Below are 12,332 nucleotides of genomic sequence, written 5' to 3' on the forward strand. Positions count from 1 at the left end.
ACAATGCTCTAGAGTGATACCAAAAAGACAAAAACGAAAAACTGAGCAATCCACATTTTACCTTTTCCAAGTTTGGAGGAAATATCCTTTCACAGAAGGGAGGACCTCAGCTAGCTTCTGCGATAAGCTACTGGGTCACTTAGTAGCCATATGACCTTGAACAGGCTACCTGCCTTGTCTGGACATCAGGTTCCTTGTCCATAAAATGGGAATAATTATACTGTGGTAGTGTTTATTTCTCCCGTGTGAAGGAAAGTGGAGCTATAAGATAGGGCTCACTTTTTTAAATTATTCAAATTCTATCTGAGAATAGTTGATTAAAACCTGCAAATCTTCTTACTTCTGGGTTTAAGTTTGACTAGTATGAGACTGGGAGGGAGAGTCTGTACCAACGAAAGTCAGACCCAGCCCAGCCCAGCCCAGCCACAGTGGGGAGAGAAGCAGGGCTCTGAGCGAGCTTTGGGGTCTGGGAGATAAAACGAGGGGTCAGGATCTCAAGGCCTTGGCAGGGGTGGTCGAACGAAGACGCAGTTTCAGTGGCCCACTTGGATATAGCAGTGAACTGACTGTTACAGACAGGATGAGAGGTGATGTGATTATTAATAAGTAAAATACAATCGTTAAATCTTATTAACCATGAAAATAGCCACTGGACACTTGTCTTTTGCTGTTCTCTGCGCTTTCTATGATTTTACTCTATCCTCGTCTACCTCTGAGGTCGACAGAACAGGTGTTATCCCACTAGACTGAGAATTTTCTACGGCCATCTACTTCTGCCCCTCACCTGCTTCTCTGCACAGTGAGGCCCTTCGGAAAAGAAGGACTTGAGAGGAGCACGGCCTGGCCCGCTGCCCCCGCTGCCCCCCAACACCCTCAGAACAGACATGATTGATGAACCTGAACATCTGCCAGGTTGAGATGAGGACAGCATGACACCCCCATCCTATTCCTCTGAGACGTTTCAGAGCCAGGAAGAAGCTGCCCATACAGCCAGCCAGCTCCTCCCTCTGGACATCCTTGGTGCTAGTTTCTAGGTTCTGATCAGTACTGAAGTGGGCACCATGAGGCCCACTTCTCAAGAGCCCCAAATAAAGGGGCTGGAGTGACAAACAGGCGACCAAGCTCTGCCCAGGACTTCCAGGCTGGGCAGGGCAGTCGACATGAGGCACAGTCTCCTGTCAGGGCTCCAGGTGGCATCTGAGGCACTGCAGTGACGTCCTCATGCTCGCCCTAGAGATGGAAATAGAGAGAGTAAGAGAGAGAGAGCTCTTTGGCCCTCTACCCCTTTTTGCCTCTCCTCCCTTCCTCCCTTCCTTCCTCTTCTCCTCTGCTGTTGTCTCAGACTTCCAGAGATCCCAAACTGGGAAACCCCACTGGTTACCCTCACTATATAGAAGGATCCCCCAGCCTCTAACAACGAACTGATTCATAATGTGCTTTTCACTTGATGGAATGCTGTTCCGTCTCCCTCACACCAATAAGTCTCGCTGGGCAGACGTGGTACCTGCTTGGCAATTAAAGACTGAAGCTCCAGGAGCTTGGTAGAGAGTCTTATATGAGGTTAGCATCTGGCTGACACAGGACTCCTCTCATTCCGCTGTTCCTTCCATAGCCCGTGTGACCTCATGCCCCTCCAGATTGGCAGCCCCTCCAAGGACAGGGACTCCATCTCCCCCTTTCTTCCCACCCTTGACTCTATCCACAATACAAAGTCTGTTCAGGGTACAATGAGGCCTCCTGAGTGGAAAACGGGTCTTTTCAAGGCTGACTCCTTCGGCCTCACTCCCCACATCATCCTGCAGTGGAGCCAGGATCCAGCCCCACAAGAGGCCTGAGCCTGGACCAGAGAGAAGAGAGTGGCCTGGGGGCTGCCAGGGAGGAGGAGAAAGGCCAGGGCCAGCAGAGCAGGAGGGGAGGCTGCCCAGTGGCCTGCAGAGAACGCGGCAGCTGTGTGTGAACATGGATTGTGTCAGAAGGAGCAGGAGCCCTGCTGGGCATACCGAGCCGCTCCCTGCTCTTCCCTCTAAGGTGCCGTTTTGCTAACTCCTCCAGTCCTTCATGCAACAATCCCAGCAGTAAACTGGGACTGTGTTTGCCATCACCAGGGGTCAAGAAAACTGGTCAGCTGTGCCTGGAGGGTGGAGCTGAGTCTGGGGTGTTAGGGAAAGAGGTGCCAGGACTCCACGCTTGTCCTAGAGGGTCCCACCTCACCCTGGTCAGTAGTAGCAGGAGAGGCAGAGGCCTCTCCTCAGAAGACGCTAGTTCAGTGAAAAGACGCCAGCCGGCACCTGAGCTGTCTCACACCTTCCTCTTTCAGAGAGTCCTGGGGAGACCTAGAAAGGAGCGTGAGCGAGCGAGCGAAGCCCAGTTTGGCTCTGCACTACTGACTCATTCCTGGTCTGCTCCTTTCTCATTCCATCCTCAAAGGGTTCTTTCTGCATCGATTGAAGAGTTCTAGGCCTTGCTCCCTGCCAAACTCAGGCTTTTATGGATGTACATACCAGAGACTTCCAAACCACAGTTCAGAAGTGATCTGGAGAGAAAGGAGCCGTGGGGAGTGAGCCTGGAATGGTGGCAGCCACGGGCTGCCTCCCACTGTACTGTCCCCCTCTCTGCGGGAGGCTGTTTGTTTGAGTTGGGCGGAAGCCAATCAGATGCGCTGGATCAGGGCGTCCCTGGCTGAGGAGACAGGCGGCTGTTTGTCTTCTCTTGTTGGTCCTTCTCTCTGGGAGGAAGAGGGAAGGGCTTAGAAATGAGGATGGAGCGGAGAGGGAAAAGACAGTCAATCAAATCCTCAAAGAGGACCAGTGGGGTGGGCTCCTTGTTATCAGACACAGGCCCCAGTGAAAACCCCGCAGTTCAGCTAACTCGGAGAGTGGAGGAGAGCAGCGGAAGGCTGATTAGCAGAAAAAGCGGCGATTCTAAGCTTCACTCAACAACCGTGTCTGTGTGGCCTTGGGCAGGTCACTTTCTCCTCCATGTCCTCTTCTTCATCTGGTAACTGAGGAAGCCGAGTGTCCTGAGGTCCCTTCCAGTTCTGAACGTGGATGATTCTAATAGTGCGAAGCTACTGGTGTGAGAGCAGAGAGAAAAGAAGGCTCAGAGGTGATAACGAAGCTTGAAATGTTTCCCAATGGCTGTTTACAGAGCGAGTATTCCCACTGCATTGACAGCGCACAAAAGGGAAAGGGGCTTATTCTGAGTATTGGAAGTGTTCAATATCTTGATCTGGGGGTGGTTAGTTCCATGGTGTGTACACAAGCAAAAATCGATTGAGCTGTACACTTAGATCTGTGCTCTTTGTTGTATGTAAATTATACCTCAGTAGAAAGGTTTAAAAATGAGCTTAAACTCCAGTAGGAGTTTAGACTTCAGAAAGAACTTCCTAATAAGGGCGACTTCAGAGAAGTGAGTTTCCACCCAGGGAGGCTAAGCGTCAACCTTCTCTTGAGAACTTTAAGATTATCCATCTGTTCTGAAGGAGGAGATGGGGAACCAGGGAACAAATAAGATGACCTCTGTCTTGGAGAGTTTTCCAAAGTTCTTCCATCCCCAGAAATTCCCCTGTCCTTTCCCAGGGACAGAAGAATCCTCCTTGCTGTCTAATTTCCATCTCTTTTATTGCGATTCTAACTCCTCACTCTGCCCTCCATGGAGTCCAGCCATCTCCCTGGCCTCACACAAAATCTCTTTAGAGCCTTGAAGCTTTGAGTACTGAGGGGGACCCCATTTCAACCGTCTCACCAACCACTCTCTCTCCCTCATCCCATTCCCTTCTCCTTGAGGATGTCAGTTCCTGTTCTGAGCCCGCCCCCACCCAGGCCCTTTTTCCGGTGGTGTGTGCCAGCCAGTCCTGCATCCCACATCCCCAGCTGTTGACATTTCGTACCCACAAGATAAAGAAAGGGCCCCTGTTATTCAACAATAGGGGAAGAGACGGAGACAATGGGAAATTGTGCTTCCGATGGGGTGGGGACAGAGAAGGAAAGGACAGACAGACGGACAGCTAGGGGTCTGGATAGAAGGGGTCAGGTTTCTTGAAGCAGCCGGAGGTCCTGGAAGTCTGGTTCCCACCGTGAGAGCCTCTTTCCATAGGCAATGCGCACCCAGACACCGGAGGGTAGAGGTGAGGACTTGGTTCGGGGAGCGGGAGGGAGGCTGCTTAGATGAGGCCCAAATGGAAAGATGGAGGCAGCTGGAGCTTGACAGCTACGGATCTTTAAGCCTTATTTGTAGTTCATCCCCACTCCCATTGGTCCAATCGATCCACCCCTTCTCTGGCCCAAGAGCATCTAGAAGAAACGAGGCACCCAGCTCTCTGCATTCTTCCAGGTAATCATTCCTGGGTTGCCTTCTTTACTCCATCCCCCTTCATGGGTCCCCACCCCTCATCCCGACCCCAGCATCTTCCCCTGGGAGCAGGACAGTGAGCACCACAGATAAAGTGCCCAGTCAAGGGGCTGGACACCTTGGCACCTTGGCATCATCTGTGAGCTCAGAGCAGAAGCCTTTCCTCAAAGGTGCAAAAGGAGTCACCGCACTGATCAGATGCTCAAGTCCTGGAGCTCTAAGGTGCTCAGAACTTACAGGGACCCAAACAACTCCTTCACCTGGAACCTCTTCCTCCAGCAGGACGAAAAACTGCCAATCACTGCTTCCTCCATCTCTGTGAAGAGACCTGCGTCTAACAGGTAGGCAGTGGAGCTGGGGGCCACTCTCTCAGTCTCTGTAAGGGATATGAGGAAGCTATGTGCGTGCCTGCTCTGATGCTTTGAAATACAGATCAGTGATTAAGAGCTCAAGCCTCACTGTCAAATCCAGATTCAAATCCCGGCAAACTCTGCCTCTTACTAACAGTGTGACCTCGCTCAAGTTTCCTAAAATCTGTTTGAGCAGGTATAAAAGGGGATTCATAATCGCTCTTACCTTGTAGGATGGCTGGGAGGAGTAAATATAAAAGCAGACATGTAAAGTGCTCAGAGCAGCTTCAGGCACATTCAGCTTCAAACTTGTGAGTGCCAGCTGTCCCTGCTGCTGGTCCTTCAGTCAGTCTCAGTTCCCACCATCACTCTGAGAAGCAGGTTCTCCTCTACAAGAGAAGTGGTTCTCTCGCTCACGTCCCTGGCCCAGATACTTTCCCTTTTAACCATTGGGAAGTCCTTTCTGTGCCCAAGCCCCATTCTCCTCCTGCAAGCTCCTCTTTGGGCTTCATTTGCAGGAAGATGGAACTCAGCTCCTTAGCTTTCTGGCTCCTCCTCAGCGTTTCCTCCTCTCCCCAGGTCCCAGCTCTCCTTCCCAGAAGTCCTTAGTGTGAACTCATTCATTAACACACATACACACACATACACACACACACATTTATTTAGCACCTACTGTGTACCAGAAACTATGCTAGGAGCTGCAGATAACAGCTAACACATGCATAGCACTTACCACATATCAGACACTATTTTAAGCATTTTACATATATTATTTCATCTAATCCTCACAACTACCCAGTGAGGTAGCTGTGTATTATTATCCACATTTTACCGATGAGGACATTGGGTCAGAGAGAGGTGAAATAACTCATTCACTCATGCACTTAGGAAGTGGAAGAATCAGATTTAGAAAATGAATAAAGCTTGGTTAAGAGGACCTCTGTACAATTTTTTTAAATGGTCAAGGTGATAAAGAATAGATACAATAAAGAAGGAGGGAAAAACTACTGAAATAGACAATTGTGTTTGAAATTATTTTTTATAACTATAATTTTACACTTTATAATGACTGGAAATCTCACTGATATAGTCTACATATGCAGATGTATTACTTTCAAATTCATACTGTTAATTTAGCTGCTAATAAAAGTACTTCTAAGAATAAAAAGCCCCCAGTCCACTGCAGTAGGAGAACCAGATGAGCAGATCTCAGTGCACTACAGTGTGGCAGAGTCGGGGGAGAGGAGAGGTTTCCCAGAGGAGGTGAGGCCCACACTGATGTCTGTGAGGAGGCGAGGGTGAACTTGGGCTGTCTCGGAGCCAGAAGGTCAACATGTCTGGAGCACAATGCAGAGGGCACAGGGGGTGGGGGTGATGTTGGATGTGCAGGGAGGCTGGACCACAGAGAGCCTTGGAAGCTGTGGTTAGGGGACTAGACTTTATCCTCAGGGCAACAGGAGCCACTGTTTTAAGCAGGAGAGTGACAAGATCATACTCATCCTGGCTGCAGATGGAGAATGGGTGCTGGGAGAGGATAGAGACGAGCTGGCAATCCAGATGGCAGGACTTGGGAGGTAGCACTTGTGATGAGAAGGGGATAGGGAGAGGAGATGCTAAATCAGGACCAGCTGCCTGAAAAGATGTGAGCGAGGAAGAGGGACGGGCCCAGGAGGTCGGGGTGTGGGTGGGGGTGTGGGGAGGACTGTCACTGCCCCCCCGTCCCACATCGTCTTCCTTTTGCCACCAACAGCAGTCCCTTTCTCTGCCCCCATGGCTTCCAGCTGGACAGTCCCCTCTGAGGAACCCCTGATGGGAGTTCATCTCCAACCCTGCCCCCTCATTCCCTTAGTCCTAAGGAATGCCCACCCTTTGTGCCCTACGGGCGGTGCTGGGCGGACTCCTCGTCATGCCAGGCTGGCTCGCGCTCCCCACGCTCTGCCGCCTCCTTCTCCCTTGGACCGTCACCGTCGTCTTCCACAAAGCCCTGGGGGACCCAGGTAAGACCTCAGCCCAGCCCAGAATCTGGGGGACAGTTGGGGAGAGGCTCCGGGTGTGGAAAAGGCAGCTGTCTGACGTACACAGGGAGCGAGAGTCACTGCTGAGTGGGAGAGGGACGAGAGGGGGTGGGGAGTCTGGGGAACGGGGTCTGGATGGGCATTTGGGGCAGTGAGGGTCAGGGGGTTCCTGCCACTGTGGCCCCCTCTGCTCAGCATCCCACCTTGGCCCCCACTACCTCCTGCCCCCCATCCACGAGGTCATTCACTCTCGTCGTGGGGCCACGGCCACGCTGCCCTGCGTCCTGGGCACCCCGCCTCCCAGCTACAAGGTACGCTGGAGCAAAGTGGAGCCGGGGGAGCTCCAGGAAACGCCGATCCTCATCACTAACGGACTGCACGCCCGGGGCTATGGACCCCTGGGGGGGCGCGCCAGGATGCGGAGGGGACATCGTCTAGACGCCTCCCTGGTCATCGCGGGCGTGCGCCTGGAGGACGAGGGCAGGTACCGCTGTGAGCTCATCAATGGCATCGAGGACGAGAGCGTGGCGCTGACTCTGCGCCTGGAGGGTGAGGCTCTTCGGTTCCCGCCCCGCTCCTTTCCTGCCACCTCATCTCGGGTCACCCAGGGCTCCTCCCCCAGCGTCTCCCCCTCCCGCCTCGGGGTTCCCCCAGCCCTCTCTCCTTGGCTGCCCGGTTCCTTCCCCTCCCCCCGTCTGCCAGCTCTCCCCAGGCTGTCCGCCACCCCCTAGGTGTGGTGTTTCCGTACCAGCCCAGCCGGGGCCGGTACCAGTTCAATTACTACGAGGCGAAGCAGGCGTGCGAGGAGCAGGATGGACGCCTGGCCACCTACGCCCAGCTGTACCAGGGTGAGCGGCGGAACCTGGGCACTGCCTAGGCCCTCTCCGGGCTGTCACATGCGCCCCAGTGGAGGCGAGCTCCGGGCCTGACTCCTGCCTGTGAGGCCTCTAATCCCCCGGACCATCCCCGCCCCTGCCATCTCCCGCCAGCGTGGACCGAGGGTCTGGACTGGTGTAACGCGGGCTGGCTGCTCGAGGGCTCCGTGCGCTACCCCGTGCTCACGGCGCGCGCTCCGTGCGGCGGCCGCGGTCGGCCCGGGATCCGCAGCTATGGGCCCCGCGACCGGAAGCGCGACCGCTACGACGCGTTCTGCTTCACCTCTGCGCTGGCAGGTGCGCGCTGGGCGAGCGACCCGGGAGGGGGCGGAGCCTGACGGGCTGCGGAGGAGGGGCCCTGGCGCGCGAGGGAGGCGGGGCGGGGCGAGCGAGGCTAAGACGGCGACTTGGGGCGGGGTCTGAAGAATGGGGCGGGGAAAGTACCACGCAGGAGGCTTGAGATCGGTGGCCGCCTCTCTGTCTCGTCAAAAAGTCGCCCCCTCCGTCACTCCGCCCACCCAGGTTCCAGCCCGCCTCCCGCAACCTCACCCACACCCCGTACCTCGATACTCCCACTCCTGCTACCCAAGCTCGGTCCCGCCCCTCCTCTGCCCGTGCTCCCTGGGGGTCTGAATCCCCGCCGCACCCAGCCCTGCCCCGCTCTCGGCCAGTCGCTGACCTGCTCTGGTCCCCAGGCCACGTGTTCTTCGTGCCCGGGCGGCTGACGCTGTCTGAGGCCCACGCGGCGTGCCGGCGGCGCGGGGCCGTGGTGGCCAAGGTCGGGCATCTCTACGCCGCCTGGAAGTTCTCGGCGCTGGACCAATGCGACGGCGGCTGGCTGGCGGACGGCAGCGTGCGCTTCCCCATCACCACGCCGCGGCCGCGCTGCGGGGGCCTCCCGGATCCCGGAGTGCGCAGCTTCGGCTTCCCCAGACCCCAGCAGGCCGCCTACGGGACCTACTGCTACTCCGAGTAGCGGCCCAGAGCACCCCCTCCAGCGCGCACGACAAAGCCTGGGAGTCGTGGCGGGGTCTCTCGCCGCCCCTTTCCCACGAGCCTGCCTTATCGCCAGACAAGGAGGAGCCCCTTCTGACCCGCCTTCCCGGCCGGTAGAGGGCTGCGGGCAGCGAGCAGATCCCGGCTGGCCGGGCGGTGGGGAGGGAGGTGGTGGCGCCCCCCGTGGCGGGGTGTGCGTGTACCACCCTCGGCCCCGCGGATCGAGGACCGGCCGCTGTTCTCGTGCCGCCAGCAAACCAAGCAGTGACTACTAGGGGACGGAATGGGTGCCCAGGGGGCATTAACTGACCTCTGTAAACAGCAATAAAATAACTTAGGGACTTTTTGTGTTGGGCGAAGCTGTAAGTGCGGCGATGCGTCGGGGGAGGGGGAGGGATGAAGGGGACCCAGAGGGCTGACTGCGCGGCAAGGAAGACAGAGTAAGAGGAGGGGCTACTGCTGCCGAGGAGTGAGGCTGCAGGAGAGTGGAGATTGAGAGGAGAGGACACCAAAAGGCCGAAGGAGAGTTGGAGACGCCGGAACAGTCGCGAGAGAACCCAGCAGTATTGTTTCGCCAGGCCCCATGCGGGGGCGCCACACACTCACCTAAGATTACTCTGGTTCAAATCCGCCAGGAGCGCTCCAAACCCCCAGGCCTACCCTCGGGGCACCACAGAACAAATATGAGATGCACCTAAACATACTTCAAAATGTGTTTGTATCCTGCCAGTCTCCCAGAAGGGTTTGCAGAACAACTAGAAAGGTAATACCATTGCTACAATTGACAGGCAAGTTAGCCTGCGGAAGGAGGCGGCGGCCAACACCGGCAACAACAGGGTCACCGCAGGATTGATACTTCAGGGTGATGGGCGTTCGGTTTAACGTTCCCCACCAGCACGGCCGTCCAGGTGGAGAGGGAAACTGGACCAGTAACATTCTTAACATCTGGCTAGAGGAAACATACTAGTAATTCAAGAGACAAACTCTAATGTCATTAATCCATTTTTCTTTACACTACGTTTATTCTACTCAAGGAATCTACACCACAAAAAGCCTGGGCTAGACAGTAGTAATGACTGGAGCCAAGGGTATGAACATCCCAATGGCCCTGGATATGTGTTGTAAAATTGCTTTCCAAGAGGGTTCTTGCTATAATTGCTAGAGAATTCATCCCATGGGACTTTTATAAGGACAGAGAATGATTGAACAGCATCTTCAATAACCCTCATATAGCAAGTGAAATCTTTGTGCCAGTTCCTAAGCTCCGGTTTTTCTCATCTTGGTCATGGGATAGTAACATCTGCCTCCCCAGGTTTTTGTGGCAAGTAACTGAGACAATGCACGTACCGGGTAGTACATGCCTGGTACACATAAAAGGCACTCAGTAAGTGGTAACTATAATAATTAATGATTATTATTATGACAATAATAACAGAACAACAATAATTATTATTATTCAGGTTCTTACCAGGTAGCCTGTGGGATTGATTGCTGTCTGGCACTATTTTAGTCAAGATAAGCTAAATTATACTGTGATAACAAATAACCTCCAAATCTCAGTGGCTTAGAACAACGAAGGTTCATTTCTTGCTCAGGCTACCTATGTGCTGTGGTCAAAAAGTGGACTCTTCTCAGTTTAGTTATTCAGGGACCCAGGCTGATAGAGCAGCCACCAGCTCAATGCCATCAATCACCAGAAGAAAAAAATTAAAAGAGCTCTGGAGGGTCTTACAGTTAATGGCTACAGCCCAGAAGGGACACCTGTCCCTTGTGTTCACAAACCATTCTCCAGAACTAATCACATGGCCCCACTCAACCACAAGGGGGCAGGAAAGAGCAATCCTGCTTAGGCCTAGAATAGAACTGGAAATACTTGATGAACAGCATCAGCACCAGCATCTACACAAGAATCAATTTAGAGCGCAGTCTAGATTCTGAGACATACTGGTAGTCACCCACTCGCCCACTGCTCTTCTGGGTTTCTAAGTTCTGACCTATTCTGGAGTCAGAGCCCCAGAAAGCCAAGATCCTGGGCCCAGCTACTCAGCCTGCAGAAAGATGGCTTTTCTTTAGTGTGACGTCTCAGCCTTTGTCAAGTGACCACATGAGAAATGGTCATGGGAGGAGCTTTTCACTTGCTGCAAAGCTCTGTTTCTTCACCCATAAAGACACATGACCACTAATTCTTACAACTACGTCTCATATTGCTATTATTATTATTATTATTATTTTGCAGGGGAAGATTTGCCCTGAGCTAACATCTGTTGACAATCCTCCTCTTTTTTTTTTTTTCCTCCTCAAAGCCCCAGTGCATGGTTATATAGCCTAGTTGTAATTCCTTCTGTTTCTTCTATGTGAACTGCTGCCGTAATATGGCAACTGACAGACAAGGGGTGTGGTTCCACCACTGGGAAACTAACCCAGGCTGCTGAAGCGGTGAGCGTCGAACTTTAACTGCCAGGCCATCAGGGCTTGCTCATACTATTTTTTTTATTATAGAGAATTTCCAACATACACATAAATATAGAGACTAGTATAATGATCCACTTCATCATCCAGCTCGACCATTTCAAGTTTCTGCCCTTCCTGTTTTATGAATCCTCTCACTTGTGTTTGTTTTTGTGGAGTATTCTAAAGCAAATCCCAGACAGCCTACCATTTCACCTGTAATTACTCAGTACGTATTTCTAACATACAGTGACTTTTTAAAGTAACCGTAATTCCATCATCACACTCCCCCAACAAAATTAAATTAATTTTATCTAATATTTGGTTCATGATCACTTTCCCCTGAATGTCTAAAAAACACAATTTTGTAGTTGATTTGCTCAAACCAGGATCCAACAAAGCTTTATACACTGCACTTGATTAATTTTTTAAGTATCTTTGAAGCTATAATACTTCTTCCTCTTTCGTTTTATCTATGCCCTTTTGTTTGTTCAAGAAACTGGGTCATTTTCTAGTCAATTTTCTCACATTCTGGATTTGGCCGAGTGTATCCTTGTGGTGTCGTTTAACATATTCCTCTGTCCCCTGCAATTATATTTAGAAGTTTGATTAAATTTACATTTACTTTTTTTTCCAGGAATATTTTATGAATGATGCTGTATGCTTCCTCTTTCATTCCATCAGGAGGCACATGGTGTCTGGTGGTTGTAGTAAAATAGTGATGCTTAGGTTGAGCGGTAAATTCAGGTAGTGTCAGTCTGACTCATTCATTATAAAGTTCCTCAGTGTATTAGTTTCCTACAGCTGCTATAACAAAGTATCACAAACTTGGTGGCTTAAGACAATAGAAATGTATTCTTTTACCATTCTGCAGGCCAGAAGTCCAAAGTCAAGGCATCAGCAGTGTCACACTCCCTCTGAACACTCTAAGGAGAATTCTTTCTTGCCTCTTCCGTCTTCTGGTGGCTGGTGGCATTCCATGGCTTCTTTGGCTGCCTCTGTGGTCACGTTGCCTCCTCATCTTCATGTGTCTGTGTCTTCTCTTCTGTCTCTTATAAGGACACTTGTCACTGGATTTTCCCCACCTGGCTAATTTGAGATCTTATCTCAAAACTATTAACTGAATTTAGGGAACGAATTCAGATAATGAACTGCATCTGCAAAGACTTTTTCCAAACAAGTTAACATTCAGAGGTTTCAGGAGTTAGGACGTGGACATATTTTTTGTGGCCACCATTTAATCTACTACACCCATCAACTTTTTATCTAATGGTTACTGATGATCATTGTCTAGATAC

The 12,332-nt window shown here is 52.0% G+C and overlaps 1 protein-coding gene and 1 long non-coding RNA gene across 9 annotated transcripts; one reads left to right on the forward strand and one right to left on the reverse strand.

Annotated features, from left to right (window-relative positions):
- Window positions 1–581: 581 nt before the first annotated feature.
- On the reverse strand, window positions 582–8,408 carry LOC123280737 (uncharacterized). Of its 3 annotated transcripts, XR_011498284.1 has the most exons (5): window positions 8,270–8,408; window positions 4,927–5,089; window positions 4,588–4,726; window positions 2,502–3,070; window positions 582–1,230 (listed from the first exon to the last, which is right to left on the reverse strand). It is a non-coding gene; the product is annotated as an uncharacterized lncRNA (long non-coding RNA). The 3 variants fall into 3 exon arrangements; XR_006519952.2 differs by lacking the exon at window positions 4,588–4,726 and having other exon boundaries at window positions 2,502–3,067; XR_006519950.2 differs by lacking the exon at window positions 4,588–4,726.
- HAPLN2 (hyaluronan and proteoglycan link protein 2) lies at window positions 3,886–8,932 on the forward strand. 6 transcript variants are annotated; one of them, XM_070497743.1, is made up of 8 exons: window positions 3,886–4,126; window positions 4,225–4,332; window positions 4,630–4,691; window positions 6,550–6,697; window positions 6,911–7,264; window positions 7,447–7,563; window positions 7,705–7,887; window positions 8,286–8,932. In XM_070497743.1, exons 4-8 carry the CDS (start codon window positions 6,559–6,561, stop codon window positions 8,564–8,566), a joined length of 1,074 nt encoding a protein of 357 aa, XP_070353844.1. In that variant the 5' UTR covers window positions 3,886–4,126; window positions 4,225–4,332; window positions 4,630–4,691; window positions 6,550–6,558; the 3' UTR covers window positions 8,567–8,932. The 6 variants fall into 6 exon arrangements, with proteins under 6 accessions (XP_070353844.1, XP_070353846.1, XP_014692443.1 ...); XM_070497745.1 differs by having other exon boundaries at window positions 4,633–4,691; XM_070497747.1 differs by having other exon boundaries at window positions 3,967–4,126; window positions 4,237–4,332; window positions 4,633–4,691; window positions 8,286–8,566.
- Window positions 8,933–12,332: the final 3,400 nt, after the last annotated feature.

The sequence above is a fragment of the Equus asinus genome, chromosome 25, assembly GCF_041296235.1.
Source record: "Equus asinus isolate D_3611 breed Donkey chromosome 25, EquAss-T2T_v2, whole genome shotgun sequence".
Taxonomy (NCBI): Eukaryota; Metazoa; Chordata; class Mammalia; order Perissodactyla; family Equidae; genus Equus; species Equus asinus.

Excerpts from the sequence above, each read along its gene's own strand:
- HAPLN2 (XM_070497743.1), top strand. The coding sequence starts at position 6,559 with ATGCCCACCCTTTGTGCCCTACGGGCGGTGCTGGGCGGACTCCTCGTC. Across the intron at positions 6,698-6,910 it reads CAAAGCCCTGGGGGACCCAG|CATCCCACCTTGGCCCCCAC; the intron begins GTAAGACCTCAG and ends CCCTCTGCTCAG. Across the intron at positions 7,564-7,704 it reads CTACGCCCAGCTGTACCAGG|CGTGGACCGAGGGTCTGGAC; the intron begins GTGAGCGGCGGA and ends ATCTCCCGCCAG.